Below are 21,742 nucleotides of genomic sequence, written 5' to 3'. Positions count from 1 at the left end.
TCAAACATTGGTTACCTCCCAGTCATCAACGCGGTTCCTACTGAGCTCAGTACAGTGAACATAATCTTGCAACAAAGTGTTGATATTGCAGACAAACTCAGATTGGATGAGATTTTCACAGTAATAGACCAGGCAATTTGTACGAAGGCCCACTGTCGGAACGCATTCTTCATGCAGAGGCTAATTTTCAGCATGGGACTGTTTCACACTGCAATGGCATTTATAGCTTGCATTAAGAAAAGATTTTCAGATGCTGGTCTTCAGAACATAGTCATCATCTGCACTGGAGTGCTGCTTTGGACTGTAGTAGAGTGCCTTAAGTTGTGGTTTGGTGACTGAGGGAGTTCAGAGAGAACAAGGTGATCCTTTCCTTTTCTAGCTTTCCTCAGAAAGAAGAGCAGCAGCCTTGGTAAGTAGGGCTTGGTGAGTATTTCTATTTACTTAAGGCAGTAATTTAAGAGTAAGTCATCGCAGAACAGCTCAGCCATGTAGAATGCTCCTGTGCAATGTGGGAAGTCAGGAACACTTCAGATGTCCAGGGTGACAACATGTGCAGGACATGTCTGCATTTTGGAACTGAAGCTGTGTGGCGGGGGGGGGGGGGGGGGGGGGGGAGGTGGTGGTGGTGGTGGTGTGTGGATTAAGCGCAAGTTAAGAGGGGGGGGGTGGTGGTGGTCTGTGGATTAAGCGCAAGTTAAGAGGTCTTTGTGAAAAGCACATACAGTGAGGTGGTCACACCACAGGTAAAAAGTGCACAGGCACTAACAGTGACTGCCAGACAGAGCAAAGGCACTGGTCAAGTAGTACAGGAGAACCTTGGGTCCAAATGCCGTCTTGAATACTGCTGGGGGAGGTGGTTTCGAAGGGCAATGCAGCAAGAACCGGGCCGTAGCATCACGAGTGGCCCAGCTGCACTGGGTTGATGGAGCCGGGTGGTCGGGGTGAGAGGAAATGAGTGGGGTAGCAGTAGTGATGGGGGACTCTGTTGTAAGAGGAAAATATACACATTTCTATGGCCACAGATGTGACACCAGGATGGAATGTTGCCTCCCTGGTGCCAGGATCAAGCATGTCATTGAGCAGCTGCAGGACGTTCTGAAGGGATGGCAGGGGTTGTGGAGTTGCAGGTGAATGTATCAGTACCAAAAACACATCTAAAAAGAGGGATGAGGTCCTGGAAGTAGAATATAGGGAGCTAGGGAATAAATTAAAAAGCAGGACCTCAAAGGTAGTAATTGCAGTATAACCTTTGTAAAAAAGAGAAAGCTGGTTTTCTGTAACAAAGGAATCCTTAACCATTTTTCATTATTTTCTTATTAATTCTTAAACTTCACCATGCAATTAAAACCTCAACCTATGTCATTTTTATTCCCTCATCCCCAACAAATAAACAAGTCATTGCTAATTAAAGTGTACTCTTTCCGATAACAATATTTTATTTTAGCAAGACCTTATCGAACGCCTTATTTTAGCAAGGCATTCGATAAGATCCCCCATGCAAGGCTTCTAGAAAAAGTGAGAGGGCATGGGATCCAAGGGGCTGCTGCCCGGTGGATCCAGAACTGGCTTGCCCAAAGGAGGCAGGGAGTGGGTATAGATGGGTCTTTTTCTAAATGGAGATCGGTCACCAGTGGTGTGCCCCAGGGATCTGTTCTGGGACCCTTGCTGTTTGTCATTTTCATAAATGACCTGGATGAGGAAGCAGAGGGATGGGTTGGTAAGTTTGCCAATGACACTAAGGTTGGTGGGGTTGTGGATAGTCTGGAGGGATGTCAGAAGTTACAGAGGGACATAGATAGGATGCAAGACTGGGCAGACAAGTGGCAGATGGACTTCAACCCAGATAAATGCGTCGTGGTCCATTTTGGTAGGTCAAATGGGATGAAGGAGTACAATATAAAGGGAAAGACTCTTAGTACTGTAGAGGATCAGAAGGACCTTGGGGTCCGGGTCCATAGGATTCTGAAATCGGCCCCGCAGGTGGAGGAGGTGGTTAAGAAGGCGTATGGTGTGCTGGCCTTTATCAATCGAGGGATTGAGTTTATGAGTCCGGGGATAATGATGCAGCTATATAAGACCCCACTTGGAGTACTGTGCTCAGTTCTGGTCGCCTCACTATAGGAAGGATGTGGAAAAGATTGAAAGGGTGCAGAGGAGATTTACAAGGATGTTGCCTGGATTGAGTGGCATGCCTTATGATAGGCTGAGGGAGCTCGGTCTTTTCTCCTTGGAGAGACGAAGGATGAGAGGAGACCTAATAGAGGTGTATAAGATGTTGGGAGGCATAGATCTCAGAGGCTTTTTCCCAGGGTGGAAATGTCTGCTACGAGAGGACACAGGTTTAAGGTGCTGGGGGATAGGTACAGGGGAGATGTTAGGGGTAAGTTTTTCACACAGAGGGTGGTGGGCGAGTGGAATCGGCTGCCGTCAGTGGTGGTGGAGGCAAACTCAATAGGGTTTTAAGAGACTCCTGGATGAGTACATGGAGCTTAATAGGATGGAGGGTTATAGGTAGGTCTGGAAGGTAGGGATGTGTTCGGCACAACTTGTGGGCCGAAGGGCCTGTTTGTGCTGTAGTTTTTCTATGTTCTAATATGTTGTGGATCCAGCCAGGGATTAGGCTGTTTTGGAAGTGGTAATGAGGCAGATCTCAGAGTAAAAGATCCCTGAGGAAACAGACCACAACACAGTCGCATTTAGCATTCAGTTTGAGAGTGATAAACGTGGGTCACAAACAACTGTGCTAAACTTAAATAATTGTAATTGCAAAGGAATGAGGCGAGAGATGGCTAGAGTGGATTGGGAAAGGAGCTTAGCGGAAAGGATGGTTAATCACATGGACTGCAACAGTTGCTCACCATCAATTTCTCAAAGGCAATTAAGGATGGACAATAGATGCTGGTCTAGCCAGCAAGGCTGACATCCCTTGAATGAATATATTTTTTTAAATATTCAGGAATAGGAACTAAATGTAGCAAGTGATACCAGATAATAAAGAGCCACAAAATGGGACTATAAAAAAAAACCTCTTAAGGATATCAAAATCAACAGGAATATCTTTTTCAACTATGTTAGGAGAAAGAGGTGGTCAGAAGGAATGCGGATTCCTTAAACTAATAACTGTGATGTTGTAAATAATAATTAGGAAATGGGGACGTGCTGAATAATTACTTTGAGTCAGCATTCACAGTGGAGGAAGAGGTCAGCGTATCTGACATGTGAAGGAAACAATTACTGAATCAGGAACAGGGACTCAACAGTATGATTGCAGCAAGATAATAATGTCATTAAATAAAGCTCGAGGACACGACAGAGTCCATCCCAATGATTAAAAGAAGTAGGTGAGAACATTTTATATGCCCCAACTGTAATCTTCCAGATTTCTTTTGATTCGCGCATGTACATGTAAAGCTATGTAAAGAAGGTGACAGAGGGAAACCAGGGAATTATAAACCCTATTAGCCAGATTTGGAATGCATTTCCTGAGAGTGTGGTGGAGGCAGGTTCAATCGAGGCATTCAAAAGAGAACTGGATTATTATCTGAAAATGAAGAATGTGCAAGGTTATGGGGAGGAGGCGGGGGGGAGTTGCATTGCTCATTTAGAGAGCTTGCACAGACATGATTGGTTGAATGGCCTCCTGTGCTTTAACAATTTTGTGATTCTGTTTGATTCTCATTCAAATGGAGGCAGACTTTTGACCTGCCTCCATGTCCTGACCTTGAGACTGGAATGTAATGGCAAGCGAACGTGACAAAAACTATCAAGAAAATGGCTCAGGATGAAGCATCAGCAAACAACGAGGCAAGGATCTGCCTTCAGATAGAGCACACATGAATGAATGAACGAATCCTCCATTACAATCTTATTCCTCACAATCATCAATCGCTTAGCAATCCACAATCAATACCCACACTTCCTAATAAGGCGAATAATTGTAACCCAGAGATCAACAAACAAAAAAGAAATCATTTCAGGAAAATGGTATTGCAGTATAATTGAACTGAACATTATTAATGAATGCATTCACAATTCGCAATCGAACTATGGCTTCAGACAAATGTCCACATCTTGCCCCAGAGGATGATTTTTGTTTAAAAAGACATCGTAAATATTAGCTTATATTTTGTATCATATGTAATCCCAATACCTCCACCCAGAATAGATAAAATTGCAATGTTTTCTTCCCATCTAAATTCTTATTGACATATCGTCAGCCACAAATACAATATTTCCTATCCTTTATCATTCCAATCAGAATATTTGTATCATTTATTACTCCATTTCTTCAATATTATGCAAAGGATAACTTTTCCTCTTAAATTCAGTTCAGGACCCTGTTGCTGATTTTAAATCTCTTCTTCCTGTATCTAATCTGATGATCTATTTTTTAAAACTTATTTTGGGTCATGGGCGTCGCTGGCTGGCCAGCATTTATTGCCCATCCCTAGTTGCCCTTGAGAAGGAATGGCTTGCTAGGCCATTTCAGGGGGCAGTTGAGTCAAGCACATTGCTGCGGCTCTGGAGTCAGACCGGGTAAGGACGGCAGATTTCCTTCCCTAAAACTCATTAGTGAACCAGATGGGTTTTTTTGACAATTGACAATGGTTTCACGGTCATCAGTAGATTCTTAATTCCAGATGTTTTTTATTGAATTCAAATTCCACCATCTGCCATGATGGGATTCGAACCCTGGTCCCCCGAGTGTAGCTGAATTTCAGGATTAATAGCCTAGCGATAAGACCACTGGGCCATCATCTCCACATTTGCCCTAAAGTTGAGAATTTGGACTGAAGTTGAAGGAATGAAGCAGGAGGAACAGTTGACAGGAATAGCAATCAGCTGAAAGGAAAACGCTGGTTTGATGTTGCTGTTTCTTTCATGGTCTTTGGCAAAATTGTTCCTTCTAGGAGAAGAAACCAGAGAGAGGATGTGACCCAAATAGGGTTGACAATCACTTCTATTGCCTGGCAATAATAGGGTAGTGAAGGACTCAAATGGAGTTGGTAACCTTACTGTCCCATTAACTTCAATGAGGAGGCTGGTGACATTTTGAAAAGAGTCTCTTATTGGGCATACTAATTTCCTGCATGTTTTCAGTGGTATGCTCCTTTTAGGGAGCCATTTTAGATTGAAACCTGTAAAAGTATGTGCCAGAGGAATTGGGAACTGATGAGGTACATTGACAGTAATTTTTAAGATTATTTTTGTCAGATTCATAGGAACAGGAATACTCCTCTAGTTTCCACAAAAATAACCTGAGCTGCTATTGTCTTACTCACACTCCCTGTCTTTGCTTTCAGGTGGGACAGCCCAATATAGCAAGGCCTTAAACCACAGAGCTGTATCGGAATTTCGCTTGGTACCCCGCGGTATACGAACTGGTTGTAATTAAAGTCAACACCTCAAAATTGTAGCCAATTCTTTGTTGCAGAAGTGGATGACCAACTGGCCAGCAAGCTCCACTGATCCTTTGACCAAATATTAAAATCGACCACATAGCACACTTTTAGCCCAAACTGAGGTACAAGTTTTGTGTTACATAAGAATACATTATTTTTTCTAAACATAAGTGAGAAAATTTAAGAAACATAAAATACTTCAAATTCCTGTTGATGACTATTTGCTAATGGTCCCTGAGTATATCAATTTCATTGCTAAATATATTTCACCAGGAGATAATGTTAGTCCATTATATTAGCTGGAAATAAAGGATTGATTGTCCATTTTTCCATTGCTACTGATCTGTGACCAGGGCTGTCTTAAATTTCCTCCTTTTTGCAGACCATTGTAGCATTTTCTCCATTTCTATAAAAGTGATTTCTGTGAGTATCTCTAATTTTGAACCTGCAATCAAATCAAATGAAAATCAATTAAAACATTCCTGTCCTGTTTCACTGGGTAGATATAGTTGCTTATTTCAATAGTGCAAAAAGGTTTAGGGTCTGGTAATTTGATAATGGACTTTGCTAAAGTGTGTCATTACTATGTCATAGACTGCTAAATACAAAACACACTGGGATGTCAGGCAAATTGGTAATGCAAATTTTCTCGCCGAAAATCTCCGAACTTGTTCACGGCTGGGATTCTCCGGTGCTGCTGAAAGTGAATGGAGTTTTAGCTGGAACACCGAAATCTCCGTTCTCATTTGCAACAGAGCGGCCATGGATAAGATCGTAGAATCCCACCTTCTGCTTGTCGGATTAGCACCTTTTATCAAGCTCAGGCTGATCCGAAAAATTAATCTCAATTGGTAAGAGAAACAAGTACAAATTATCTATGTTCAACAATAAATGAGCAGGAGGAATGAAAAAAATGTCGAGTTAAAATTTTAGCGCATGCTAAGTTCATACAGACTCATTTTCCTTGTTGGAACTGTTAATATGGTATGAAATCAACGTCGCTGGAATTCCGGATGACATCTTAATCCTTCTAATGCCCATTGCAAGTTTTGCAAGTAAATCTGCTGTAACTTGCGGCATTAACCTACAGATCAAGAGATAGTAAGTTCACTGCGAGATCAGTGGTGGGCTGTATGATTAGAAACTTGAGCGAAGGTTCTGCCATTAACCTCAGAGGTTCCTAAGGTCGCCAACCCTTTCGGAATGAAATAGATTACACGTTCGGTGACTGCTGTGATCACCATGGGTGAAAATCAGAGAAGAATTTTTAAAAAATCATAAAAGAACAATTTGTATAGCACTTATCATGACCTCAAATCATCTGAGTATTTTCTAGCCAGGGAGGTATGTCTGAGGTATAGTCACTATGCTTGAAATGCGGCGGCCAATTTGTGCCCACAAGCAGCATTGTGATGATAACCAGACATTCTATCAAGTGCGTGGATTGCGATTTGAACTCATCCTTCTAACTCAAAGATGAGAGTACAACCAACTGAATCATAGCTGGCATTTTATAATGAGCAATGCTGAAAAAACAAGGGAGCTGCTGGTGGTGGAGGCAGAATGTTTAACCGGATAGGTTGTGTGGAGGCAGGTCACATGATGAAACTTCCTGGATTACATCCAAAGAGAATTGGCACCCCAGTGGTAGCCGGTAGGTAGCAGCGGACACAGGGCTATGTAAGTAACATCGGGGCTCTCCAGGCATTTCTGCTGGAAAGTGGAGGTGTGGAATTCAAATAAGCCTCAAAAGTCAAATGTCTCATCATTGCTTAACATCTTGACCACTTAGCTCTGAAACTAGAGATGACATACAGTAAAATAATATGTTGACAGGAATTACAATGAAGTGAGTCACATGGATTTCAATAAGACAGATCTCCTGCCCTTTTGATCCTTTTTTCTCTGCTCCTGACCATCTTTCTTACTGCCAATGCTCTTCAATAGTTCACTAGTTCACTCTATAAAAGCAAATTACTGAGGATGCTGGAATCTGAAACCAAAAGAGAAAACGCTGGAAAATCTCAGCAGGTCTGGCAGCATCTGTGAGGACTGAAAAGAGTTGATGCTTCCAGTCCAGATGACCCTTTGTCAAAGCTTTGACAAAGGATCATCTGGACTCAAAATGTCAGCTCTTTTCTCTCCTTACAGATGCTGCCAGACCTGCTGAGATTTTCCAGCATTTTCTCTTTTGGCACTCGTTCACTCTATCCTTTCAAAATTATCATCACAAAAAAACCGAGCCTTGATCTATCTATTTCCCTCAACCTCTGATCTAACCTGTTCCCCTCATCCAAGCTCCTTGAACATTTTGTTATTTCTGGGTAACAGTGACTCCCTTTCCCACAATTCCCTATTTGACTCCTTTTTCGGTATGTTTCTGCACCGTAAAGCCCCCGGTCAAAGGCACTGTTTCTGTGACTGTGATCATGAGGCATTATCCTTCCTGTCCTCCTTGACCTCATTTCAGCATTTGACATGCTAAATCATGTCATCTCCGTCATTATATTCATTGCCCATCTCCAATTCATTCTCCAGTGATATGCTTTCCTACCTGTTATAACACATTTAGAACATAGAAACAATACAGCACAAACAGGCCCTTCGGCCCACAAGTTGCACCGGTCATGTCCCTACCTACCTAGGCTTATATATAGGCTTACCTATAACCCTCAATCCTATTAAGTCCCATGTACTCATCCAGAAGTCTCTTAAAAGACCCTATCGAGTTTGCCTCCACCACCACCGACGGCAGCCTATTCCACTTCACCCACCACCCTCTGAGTGAAAAACTTACCCCTGACATCTCCTCTGTACCTACTCCCCAGCACCATAAACCTGTGTCCTCTCGTAGCAGCCATTTCAGCCCTGGGAAAAAGCCTCCGAGAATCCACCCGATCTATACCTCTCAACATCTTGTATACCTCTATCAGGTCACCTCTCATCCTTCGTCTCTCCAAGGAGAAAAGACCGAGCTCCCTCAACCTATCCTCATAAGGCATGCCAATCAATCCAGGCAACATCCTTGTAAATCTTCTCTGCACCCTTTCAATCATTTCCACATCCCTCCTGTAATGAGGTGACCAGAACTGAGCACAGTACTCCAAATGGGGTCTGACGAGCGTCTTATAAAGCTGCATCATTATCTCCCAACTCCTAAACTCAATCCCTCGATTGGTGAAGGCCAGCACACCATATGCCTTCTTAACCACCTCCTCTACCTGCGAGGCCGATTTAAGAGTCCTATGGACCCGAACCCCAAGGTCCTTCTGATCCTCTACACTGCTAAGAGTCTTACCCTTGATATTATACTCCTTCATCCCATTTGACCTGCCAAAATGGACCACTACACATTTATCCGGGTTGAAGTCCATCTGCCACTTCTCCGCCCAGTCTTGCATCCTATCTATGTCACGCTGTAGCTTCTAACATCCCTCCAACCTATCCACAACACCACCAACCTTCGTGTCGTCGGCAAACTTACCAACCCATCCCTCCACTTCCTCAACCAGGTCATTTATGAAAATGACAAACAGCAAGGGTCCCAGAACAGATCCCTGGGGCACTCCACTGGTGACCAATCTCCATTCAGAAAAAGGCCCATCTACAACCACTCTCTGCCTTCTGCAGGCAAGCTAGTTCTGGATCCACAAGGCAACAGCCCCTTGGATCCCATGCCCTCTCACTTTCTCGAGAAGTCTAGCATGGGGGACCTTATCGAACGCTTTGCTGAAGTCCATGTAAACCACATCTACCGCTTTTCCTTCATCAATGTGTTTAGTCACATTTTCAAAGAACTCCACCAGGCTCGTAAGGCGCGATTTGCCTTTGACAAAGCCGTGCTGACTACTTTTGAGCATACTAAACTTCTCCAAATGTTCATAAATCCTGTCCCTCAGGATCTTCTCCATCAATTTACCAACCACTGAGGTTAGACTCACCGGTCGGTAATTTCCTGGGCTATCCCTATTCCCTTTCTTGAATATAGGAACCACATCCGCAATCCTCCAATCCTCCGGAACCTCTCCCGTCTCCATCGACGACGCAAAGATCATCGCCAGAGGCTCTGCAATCTCTTCCCTCGCCTCCCACAGTAACCTGGGGTACATCCTATCCGGTCCCGGGACTTATCTATCTTGATGTTATTCAAAATTTCCAACACATCCTCTTTCTTAATGTCCACATACTCAATCTTTTCAGTCCGCCTCAATCCTGCAGTACAACCACCAGGTCTTTTTCCACCGTGAATACCGAGGTAAAATATTCATTAAGCACCTCTGCTATTTCTTCCGGTTCTGTACAGACTTTCTCACCTTCACATTTTATAGGTCCTATTCCTTCACATCTCATCCTTTTACTCTTCACATATTTATAGAACGCCTTAGGGTTCTCCTTAATCTTACCTGCCAAGGCCTTCTCGTGACCCCTTCTGGCTCTCCTAATTTCTTTCTTAAGTCCCTTCCTACAAGCCTTATGCTCATCTAGATCCCTATCATCGCCTAGCTCTCTGAACCTTTTGTACACTTTCCTTTTCTTTTTGACTAGGTTCAGCGCAGCTTTCGTGCACCACGGTTCCCGTAACCTACCAACACTCCCTGTCTCATCGGAACGTTGTCATGCAGAACTCCAGACAAACATTCCTTGAAAATCTGCCACCTTACTTTGGTACTTTTCCTCGAGAATATCTCCTTCCAATTTATGCCTCTAATCTCCTGCCTGATGGCTTCATATTTCCCCTTACTCCAGATAAACACTTTCCGAGCTTGCCTGATCCTATCTCTTTCCAAAGCTAGCATAAAGGAGATAGAGTTATGATCACTATCCCCAAGATGCTCCCCCACTGAGAGATCCGACACCTGTCCAGGCTCATTAGCCAGTACCAGATCGAGTACAGCCTCTCCTCTTGTAGGCTTATCCACATGCTGTGTCAGGAAACCCTCCTGAACACACCTCACAAACTCCTCCCCATCCAAACCCCTTACCCTACGGATATTCAAATCGTTGTTTGGGAAATTAAAGTCTCCCATCACGACAACCCTGTTATTACTACATCTCTCCAGGGTCTGTTTCCCTATCTGCTCCTCAACATCCCTGTTACTATTGGGCGGCCTGTAGAAAACACCCAGCAAAGTTATCGACCCCTTCCCGCTCCATTTGATTCAGCTTTAGCAATTGTTTCACCTTCAGCTGCCACTCAGTCAGCTCAGTGTAATTATGGTTCCCAAATTTGGGTTCCCGAAGGATGTGAAGGGAAGGTTAAAGGGGTTGGGGGATGCAAAGATAAATGGCTCGGGAACAGAAGCACCATGGCCCATGATTTCTCTCCCTGGTCCTTGGTGGTAACTTGAAAGTCCAACCATGTCACTGGGAACGATGTCTTCTGCTGAAACTATAGGCAGTCAGGCATGGCCCAGTGGGATGGGGCGAGGCAATCTTCCTGCTGGGGTGCACCTCTGCTGCAGGTTGGACCCTCTGTAGGGTAAAGGGACTGAGCAGGAGCAACTCACTTCTGGGCAGCTTTCAGGTTCACCAAGGGATACCTAGCAGCTTTACCATATGGTGTGGCCAACTCACCCCACCCACCTACCCTGCCCCTTCCTCAACCCCCATAGATACCATGAGGTCCTTAACTGGCTGTCATCAATCCTTCCCCCTCTGAACTTAACTGGGTGAAAGGTGATGGGTTTTCTATCCTGTGGCTATCCTTGCCTCCTAGCCATTACGAGGGGTAGGAAGGTGGCTAAAGTTTCCAATACACCTTTGCCAGCCTCCTATTCTCCATACACTGCCATTAAATCCAGTTCTAACTAAATCCCACTCACCCACAGCTTCCTTTCTTGCTGGTCTCTTATATTCCATGATAAATTGAAATGAAAATTCTCATTCTTGTCAATAAATTTCTGCAAAACCTAACTTCTCCTCACCTCAACAGCCTTCTCCACTCTTTCGTCCTTTGAACTTGGTCTCCACACCATTCCCAACACAACCTGCTTAATCTTCCCCTGCAAAAAATTCAGCAAACCTCTTTGAAATCCCCTCTCCAGATACCCTCAGCTCTTTATTTCTCTTGTCCAATTCAACCAAGTTTTTGATCACCTCTTCTAATGCTCTCACTTGGGAAAGGCATTATTTACACTTACCTCTTAACTTTCTGCATCTGGTCAATTGTTTCTGGGAGAGGAACATTGCGTGTTTCGGGCAGAAACAAGACCAGAACTGATGAAAACACTGTCAAACCTCCCATCAGAATAAAGGGGAGAAACTCATGATGAATGCCTGTGAAAATATAAACCATAAATTGTAAGATGAAGACTGGCATATCAACGTTAAATCATAGGCAGTACATGTAAACACATGTCTTGGGTTCAATAACCACCGTTTAATGTTTATTCAATGTAGATATGTTTAAACAATGTGGGGATATCTCCATTTCCATTTTTGAGATTAATTTTCCTCTGCCTGTTTTTGACACTTTGTCAAGCAGCATCTCCCAATGAAGAGGTAGAAAACTTGTTTCCCTAGCAGTGTCTGGAGAACTGGGTTGGAATTATTTGGTTTTTCCTTGTACTTTCAAGTGGAAGCAACATGGATAGATTAGGAATTTAATCCTTGATTTATTACAAGTTCTAACCCATGAACCTTCCTTTCTGTGATGCATTGCATTAGGACACCAACATGCTGCACCATGGTTTTGACTATTTTATGCATATTTCAGAATGTCCTGCATACCTGGGCCAATGCAATAATTGTCTTGTTCTTAGTTTCAGCCTAAAGTTAAGAGTATTGTCAGAGGGGAAAGTAAGCCGATAATCCATTGGCTGGATAGGTGCACCAGCATCAGTGTTCTTGCTCAGGCCAACATTGTCAGCACAAAGTGTTGGCTATACTTGATCAGCTCTGCTGAGTGGGGCACATTGTCCATGTGTCTGACATGAGATTCTTGAAACAAGCACTCTACTGGAAATTTTGATATGTCAAGCAAGCTCCAGGAGGGCAGAGGAAATGCTTCAAAAGCCCCCTCAAAGCCTCCTTGAAAAATGTAACATCGCTACTGATCCCTTGGAATCGCTGATTGTTGCCTGAAATAGGGGAAAAGCGTCGGGACGGAGTTAAACACCTTGACTTTCATCGCCAAGAACAAGTTGAAGCCAAGCGTCGACAGTGAAAGGAGTGTATGGCAGCCCAGGCACCCCACCCACCCATTCCTCCAACCATCTTCTGCCCCACCTGTGACAGGGACTGTTGGTCGCACACTGTACACTGGACACCGCAGTCACCTGAGAAGTTATTTTTAATGTGGAATCAAGTCATCTTCGATTCTGAGGAACTGTCCAAGAAAATATATACATATTCATCCAGATTTGAACACACTGAAATTGACAGAAACACTCACTCATATATGCATATGCAGAAAACATGATCATCAATCATCATGGAAATGAAATACCATTTTATAAAATACCTTTGTTGACTACAGAGTGCGCGATCAGGTGGGCCTCCTCTAACGTTGAGCATGCAAAGCTAAGCAGGTCACCTGATTTTACCAGGCAGTATCCCGCTGTGGTGTAGTGCTGCCCTGATCTGCGCATGTAGAGCAGGGCTCCTCAATTGGCCTCTGGCTGGTAAGGCTAAATTCTACCTTTCCCGCCCCTGAATAACTTAGGTGTTAGGAAGGCGTTGGGCACTCCATCCTGTTGCCTTCACTTCCGATTCTATGGTGCATCCAGCCTCCCAGACGGCCATAGAAGGTGGAATCATTAAATTATGTCTCTTGAATCACTGAGTGGACTGTAGCCAACCCAGAGTGATATCACTGATAGGTTCTTCTGCTGAGGATTCAGGTGAGAACTTCACTGGGATGGCATATAGAATGCTGATGGGCATGTTCACAGAGATATTTGATACTTTGGCAGACTTGCCACAGAAACTGTTTCCATTGTCAAGGAGCACGAAGGGTCTGGCTCAACCTTGAAATGGGGATTTGCACAGAGCTCAGAGCTTATCCCTTCCAGTGTGGAAATAGTGGTGAACTCCATGACAGAACCTGTGGACCCAGCTTTGATGCAGCGTCTGATGGGCGATGTCTCAGTTTCCATTGCAGCACAGGCACATGCCAGCCAATGTGAGTGCTGAAGTGGGAGCTCAAACTGGAATCATCCATTCTTGTTGTCATGAAAGTCTGCTGCTGATGAGGCTGTGAATCTCCGTACACAAAGGGGCCTACAGGCTCTCACAGCAGTCCAGCAATCGATGCTCCAGCAGGTTATTTGGCTTACTGAGACATCGCCACAATTTAATAGTGATGGTTCTGTGAAGCATAATCCTGCTGTCCTTTCTTAGGATTACAGCATTTATCCTCCCATCACTGCCACACTACACCATCAGTGGCCTTGCTTTTGCCTGTCAGCCAGCCAGCTCAGACTGCTGCCACCCATGTTGAGGATGCGTCTGTTGTCTGAAACCGTGCTTTCTGGACCCAGAACTTCCCAAGACCAATATGCTTTAATGACTGTCTCATTCATTCATGGGATGTATACTCAAATAGTATGGATTTGAGAATGGTCAGTTGGTTTGAGTTAATACAAGAAAATGTGTTATTTTCCATACATAATTCATAAATTACATATAGAAGTTAAACTGCTAACTTACCAAGATAAAAGATGTAAGGTGAGATGATACTGCCCACCCTGGAGGCTGTGGAGCCCACTCCAACACCCATGTTTCTTACTGCGGTTGGGTACAGCTCAGCAGTGTGAACATAAACCATGGAGAAGGCACTTGAGGTCCCAAATTTTCCAATCATCACCAACACGGTGGCAAGTGCTGAAAGATCTGGAGAAAATACAGACTGATAAATTTACGGAAAGTGGATTTACAGACAGGTACAAGTACCTGTCTGTAAATTTCAATATACTTAATATATGGACTGATTTTTCAAAGACATGCTATTGGCACAGACCATAAGACGCAGGAGCAAAAGTAGATCATTCCACCGATCGAGTTTGCTCTGCCATTCAATGAGGTCATGGCTGCTTTGATATAATCCTTATCTCCACTTTTCCGCCTTATCCCCATAACTCTTAATTTCCTTACTGATTAAAAATCTATCTCAGCTTTGAACATTCTTAATGACTCTCACCAACTAGGTGTCCATATTGGGAATTCTTGATGGTGCTTTCAAGTATGCATCCACAATTTTCCAATATATGTTCCTAATGGCTGAGATTCTGCACTGAAGGCACGCATTCATAAAGTTGACCCCTTAATCTTGGTATTATAATTACTGGGTTGGTGGAAGGCAAAGACACCTCATCCATTCTGCTAAGGTTCCAACAACTAAAATGACAACAACTTAAATATATATAGCACCTTTTAAGGAGGAAAAAAAGTATCCAGCTACTGTATGGAGATAGTGCAAACAAATTAACACTGAGAAGAGATTCGGAAGGGTGACCCCCATGCTTGTTCCCCATTGGGCGATCAGATCACATGACCCTTCTAATGTATGCTTCTAAAAGGGGCCAACTACTACACATGTCAAAGACTGAAAATAGATGGACTAGAAGGGAAATTGTATCTTAATTACAGCCTCATAAGATGTGAATTAATGAGAGCCACTTTGGTGCCTTGGCAGGGGTAGAAACCCAATCGGGAGAATTCAAACAAGCAGTTCTAAGAAAGGTGGGGACAAATTTGGGACCCAACAACACACCTAGGGACTTTGGAGAGGAAAGGGAAGTAGGAGATGGGAAGGTAAGTTGCAAGGATGGGGGGGACAATAGTTATGTATTTGAGGAGTGATGATAGCAGATTTAAAACAGAGACATGCAGCAAAACCAGGACATATTCAGATGTCAGATGATAAGTAGAAAATCACACTCATGTCACCCAGAAATGACTATTTCCAAAAAGAGAGAATCTAATCTCCCTTTGATACATATTATTTCTGAATGCATTACCATTAACAACTTGTGAGTCAACATTGACTAAACACTTAATGGACCATCCACATAAATACTCTGAATACAAGAGCAGGTCAGAAGCTAGAATTCTGCAGGTAGTAACTCACCTCCTGACTCCCCAAAGCCTGTCCACCATCTACAAGGCACAAATCAGTAGTATGATGGAAAACTCTCCATTTGTCTGGACGAAGGCAGCTCCAACAATACTCAATAAACTCGATTCCATCCATAACAAAAGTAGCCCACTTGATCATTACCTGAATCACCACGTTAAATTTATTCCCTGTACAACTGGCACACAGTGGCAGCAGTTGTATCTAAAAGGTGCACTGCAGCAACTCATCAAGGCTTCTTCAAAAGAATCTTCCTAACCCATGCCATTTAACTTCTCGAAGAACAAGGGTAACACCACAACCTGTGCATTATCCTCCAAGTCACATAGTGCACTGACTCGGAACTATGTCACCTTTCCTTCGATATTGCTTGGACAAAAACCTGGAACTCTCGCCCTGACAGCATTGTTTTGTACTTACACCACATGGACTGCAACAGATCAAGATGGCTTGCTACCACCTTCTGAGGGTGAATAGGGATGGGCAACAAATTTTGACCTTGCCAGTGACATTCACAAACCAAGAACAAATAGAATGGAAATTCCTTGTTCAGACCTCATGCTGTTCACTTCATGAACCTTCAGTTTGGTTAAGGAGATACAGAGTTGTCCACTCAGTTTCCAGGTGCCCTGTAGAGGGCACTGTCCCATTTCAATCTTCCACTTGCAACTACTTGTATACAAAATGTAATGGAACTAAACCAGGATGAATGTTTTGAAATAGGATATCATTGGGGATGAATTAGAAATGGTCGAGAGCTTCAAGCTTTTAGGTGTCCAGATCATCAACAACCAGTCCTGGTCCCCCCATGCCGTCACTATAGTTAAGAAAGCCCACCAACACCTCTACTTTCTCAGAAGACTAAAGAAATTTGGCATGTCAGCTACGACTCTCACCAACTTTTACAGATGCACCATAGAAAACATTCTTTCTGGTTGTATCACAGCTTGGTATGGCTCCTGCTCCGACCAAGACCACAAGAAACTACAAAAGATTGTGAATGTAGCTCATTCCATCACGCAAACCAGCCTCCCATCCATTGACTCTGCCTACACTTCCCACTCCCACGGAAAAGCAGCCAGCATAATTAAGGACCCCAAGTATTCCGGACATACTCTCTTCCACCTTCTTCCATTGGGAAAAACATACAAAAGTCTGAGGTCACGTACCAACCGACTCAAGAACAGCTTCTTCCCTGCTGCCATCAGACTTTTGAATGGACTACCTCGCACTTTCTTTACACCCTAGCTATGACTGTGACACTACATTCTGCACTCTCTCCTTTTCTTCTCTATGAACGGTATGCTTTGTCTGTGTAGCATGCAAGAAACAATCCTTTTCACTATATACTAATACATGTGACAATAATAAATCAGATCAAATCAAAGCTTTGTGTAAGAAAGAAGCCTGTAGACATAAGGAAGATGGTGTTGTGGTATGCCTTTAAGTCCATAAACTGTATATATCAATAGACAAGATATGATGGGACCCAGCACTGGTATGCATTAGTTGACCATGTAAGACATGTTTGTAAAAACTCTCAAGCAGCATGTATATACTACTGTAATCTTTGAATAAAAAACTCACAATATAGTTTATCAATGCTACCTGAGTGATTGGTGAATTTGTTTTAGAAGGACAGAAGGAAATACCTTTGCAAAACGCAGAGATGCACATATGTGATGGCTCCTAGAGTTCATCAGCTTTCAGAAAGGGAAAGAATATGCTGTGCAAATGGTGCTTCATATTTAGAAATGCTTAAGTGCAAGACAATTAAACAGGTGTAATAAAGTTTATGGGGGAAAACTAAGAAATAGGAGTGAGTTAGAGCAGATTTGTCACAAAGTAGTAATAAGAAAGGATGCAAAGGGACAGGATCTCCAGTTAGATGGGAGTTTCAGCAAGCCTTTTATGGAGATGGTTGTGGCAAAAACAAAGATGAATTTAAAAAATATACTTTTAGTTACGTTTTAACATGACCAATTATTTTGGGGATCATTGTAAGCTGGCTGAGAATTTAGTTTTTAGTTTATGAGGATTTAGATGGCTGCTTAACTTGACTATTTTAAGGGGTAAACAAGGTCAAGCTGCCATTTTGTAATAATACCTTTTCTAATTAGTCATTTTTTGATTCGAACCAATGTTATCAAACTATGCAATATTTCAGTACACTAACCATTGTATTGTAAAGTGGCAGGGGACCAACAACAGATGACAATAGAAGAAGCACTCCAATTTCTCTGTGATTGATGAATTTAGCAATTAATCAGACATTTAATGAAAGTCGGATTAATTTTCTTTGTTTTTCTATGAACACTCTTATGTTAAAATCAAAGTCTGAGACTTAAACATACAGTAACAGAAAGGAAGCTACAGTGTAGCAGCTCCTATGAAGTGATCATTCTATCATAAGGTATGACAGAAAAGGAAAATAGACAATCCACAGTAAAAATAATTAATGGGGGGACAGCAATGACTTCACTGGGGCAAGAGCGAACCTGGGCTGGTTAGACTGGAACAAAATGTTAGTGGGAAACACAGTGGCAGGATTTTCCGGCCGTGCTCGCCCCAGACTGGAAAATCCTGTCCGAGCTCGACGGACATTTGCATGGTCCGTGTCCCGCCCGCTACAATTCCCGTGATGGGCGGGACGGGAAAATTCCGCCCTGCAGCTGAAAAATGGGCGACCTTCAAAACAGAAATGGTCTGGACACATTCAAGGGAAAGGTAGGGAAACAAATCCAGTGCTCCCTGGATATAAAAGGAGAACAGGTTTATTTGGTAGCAAATGCCACTAGCTTTCGGAGCGCTGCCCCTTCGTCAGGTGGAGTGAGAGATGAAGGAGCAGCGCTCCGAAAGCTAGTGGCATTTGCTGCCAAATAAACCTGCTGGACTTTAACCTGGTGTTGTTAGATTTCTTACTGTGTTTACCCCAGTCCAAAGCCGGCATCTCCACATTATAAAAGGAGAGACAAATTTAGATAAGGAAGAAAAAGTGTGCTTATAACAGGTGTCAGGTAGAAAATATAGTTGAGAACCGAGAGCAATACAGATGATTCTGAGGGGAGGTGAAAAAGCACATTACAGAAGTGAAGAGGGATTATGAGAAAAGTCTTCTCTTGGTATATAAATAGTAGAAGGGTGGTAAAGGAGGAGTAGGGACAATGAGGGCCTGAAAAGAGAATTTACACATGGAGGCTGGAGGCATGGCTGAGGTATCAAATGAATACTTTGCATCTGTCTTTTCCAAGGAGGTGGATGCTACTCAGGACATTGTGACAGATGAGGAAATTCTGTCCTGAGAAGGGTTCAAGGTTGATAAGGAGGAAGTGTTAAATAGACTGTTGGTACTGAAAGTTGACTGGGTCTGAATGAGATGCATCAAAGGTTATTGAAGGAAGTGAGAATGGAAATTGCAAGGACACTGGTCATAATTTTCCAATCTTCTCTTGACTCAGGGGAGGTGCCAGCAGGCTGGAGAATTGCAAATGTTATGCCTTTGTTCAAAAAAGGTTGTAATTATAGCTCCAGCAATTACAGACCAGTCAGTTTAACATCTATTATTAGTTAGGTGGATTGGCCATACTAGATTCAGGCACCGGAGTGTGGCGACTAGGGGACTTTCCCAGTAACTTCATTGCAGTGTTAATGTAAGTCTACTTGATACTCTAATAAATAAACTTTGCTAAAGGACTGTTTTAGTTCAGTGGCGTAGTGAAAACCTGATTGAAAACATTTAAACAGATAATTGCAGGACACTTGGGGCAAAGGTATAGAGGGTGCAGCAAATTCAAATCTTTGGGGGAGGTAAGAGGACAGGGTGGAAGGTTGATTGTGGGTATTTTGAGGAAGGGGTTAATGATGGTGATTTCAAAGGGAAGAGGAATTGTGCTGAATGATGAGGATCTACTTCCAGTGTCAGTGATTATGGGAGCCTGGAAACAAAGTTGCGTGGTCGGAAGTAAACAGCAAAACTGTATCTGGTGCATCGTACATCTCACTGGCACTCTGAAACTCAGTGGAAACCGGAACACATTGGTGGGTTTTCTGGTGGCAGAGGAGGCTCACCACTGGCTGCCGGCAGGAATTTCCAGTCCTAGTGAAGGCAATTGGCATTTGTGTTGCTCAGTAGCCATGTTGAGAAATCTGCTAGCCAATGGTGACCTGCCTGCGCTGCCGAAAATCTGCCACGGGGGGCTGAAAAATCCTGGCCATTGTATTTAATTCTTAAATTAGCTTAATTCTCTCAAGATAACACATGTCAAGTCCACTCATTACTGTGAATCTACAGCACGTAGGTGGAGGTGCTGTGTATTGCGGGGGTTGGATGTAGCAGTAATTGTATATTGGACAGATTAATGCACAGCATAACATATGTCATATTCAAGTGTGTTGTCTTCATTTTCAGTCATTCCACATTATGATTCTTGGATAAAATGTAGGATTTTTTCATATAACCAGGGATGAAAAGGTGATTTGGTGATTCAGTTCTTTTGCCGTTGCTGATGTTAAGTAATGTATGAAGTGTACAGAACTGGCCTGGGTTAGTCACCCACCAGTTTTGCCTTCCTCACTGTTCTGCTCTCAGCATCTCATTCTCGCAACAGAGCTAAGATCAATAAAATTGTGATAGGTCTCCATAGTTTGTGGAACAGTGTGCCTGAATGCTAAAATCTCTTAACGATTACTCCACATATTTCAATATATCATGAAACGCTGCCTTGAAATATTTAGCAAAGTGATGTTTTGATCATTTTAACTGCACCATAAAAAAATTACCTGAAGGTATGAGTTGGATGAAGAAAAGGACAATTCCGCCAAGGAAAAGTATGCCTGAAAGGCTGGGCCTTCGGGGAAACCTCTGGAGAAAAAGCCAAGCTGATAAATAAGCCGGAACTTCGATAGCAGCAGAGAAGAAACAATTCAAGTAATCATCACCATGGAGATTGGGTGTGCCCAAGGACAGACCAAAGTATTCAGCTGTTAGAATCATCCTGTAAAGAAATAGAAAAAAATATTGTAGAACGGTCTTTTAAGTTTGTCTCCCACGTCTCTTTTTGAATTTTGGTTTTACTGGGAATTTCTTTCTCTTTCATGTGTGTTCCTTGTTCTATCAATCATTATCCAGCAGGCAGCAGGCCTGTATTAATCTTAAATAAAAGGTGAACAGAAACATTCCCTTCAGCTCACTATTCTTCTAAATGTACCTCCCTCCATTGGGAAACAGCAGCATCCCTATTAGAATTTCAAACTCAAATGCTGCACACATAGCTGTATGTCTGATTCCATTCCAATTTTCATCCTTCCATTGGCTCAAGGACTAACACAGTATGTTGGCGACCAATGATCCATCCAGCTACTGAGAGGCTGAGAAAGCAGATTTCTTTTTCTCCTACCATCAGTACTACAGATCACAGAATGAACCATTAAATGGGTTCAGCACAGAAACAGGCCATTCAACCTGTGATGTCTATGCTGCCTCTCTGAAAGAGTAATTCACCGCGTGCCATTCACCCACCTTCTTCCCCATAACTCTGAATATGCCTTTCCGATAATAATCCTTTTTAAATGTTTGACTGAACCTTCCTCCATCACATTTTCAGGCAGTGCATTCCAGGTTTTAACCATTTGCTGCATGAAAACCTTTTTCCACATACCACCATTGCTTCTTTTGCCAATTATATTTATTTTTTAATCTTAAGTTTATTCAAGTATTTCCATTGTTTCACACTCTTCGACAAATAGATTTTAGTGTTATATTTCCATTTGGACATACTTGATATACTTCACTTTTGGATGTGATATTCTGAAGTATTTCTCTTCTGTGGTACTGTTTAATATTACATCTCCTCTCTTAACATGAACTTAGAGATTTCTGAAATAATCCCACAGTTACAAAACAGAGAAAGAAAAAGTAAAAGGAACTCATCTAGTTCCAATAAAGAGTCATATTGGACTCAAAACATAAACTCCATTTCTCTTTTTATATCTACTGCCAAACTTACTGAGTTTTTCCAGAATTTTCACTTCTTAATAAAGAAAAGGTATGCGTTCTTTATAAAGGGAACACAAAGTGAAAATCCAGAACCACTGGCATTGACTCCTACAGATTTTGTGAGGTTGAGGAAGTTCGTCCCTTTGTATAGCAATCCTCTTACATCAATGGTACCTGTCTGTAGGAGATTGCAAACTATGGGACTGATTTCTTTGCTTGGGAGCAAAGGGAACATGTTGCTGTAAGGGAAGCTATGTACATTAATATGAT

General features: G+C 42.7%; 1 protein-coding gene across 1 annotated transcript in view; it reads right to left on the bottom strand.

Annotated features, from left to right (window-relative positions):
- Positions 1–3,969: 3,969 nt before the first annotated feature.
- LOC144505067 (organic cation/carnitine transporter 2-like) overlaps positions 3,970–21,742 on the bottom strand; it is a 79,521-nt gene continuing 61,748 nt past the window's right edge. The window contains exons 7-10 of the mRNA XM_078230815.1: positions 20,257–20,471; positions 14,052–14,234; positions 11,543–11,678; positions 3,970–5,847 (exon numbers count right to left, since the gene is read on the bottom strand). Of these exons, the coding sequence (XP_078086941.1) occupies positions 5,763–5,847; positions 11,543–11,678; positions 14,052–14,234; positions 20,257–20,471 (619 nt within the window). The 3' untranslated portion in view covers positions 3,970–5,762. The remainder of the gene's footprint in view (positions 5,848–11,542; positions 11,679–14,051; positions 14,235–20,256; positions 20,472–21,742) is intronic.

Source organism: Mustelus asterias, chromosome 16 (assembly GCF_964213995.1).
Source record: "Mustelus asterias chromosome 16, sMusAst1.hap1.1, whole genome shotgun sequence".
NCBI lineage: Eukaryota > Metazoa > Chordata > Chondrichthyes > Carcharhiniformes > Triakidae > Mustelus > Mustelus asterias.
This window is presented reverse-complemented; position numbering and strand designations above follow the sequence as displayed.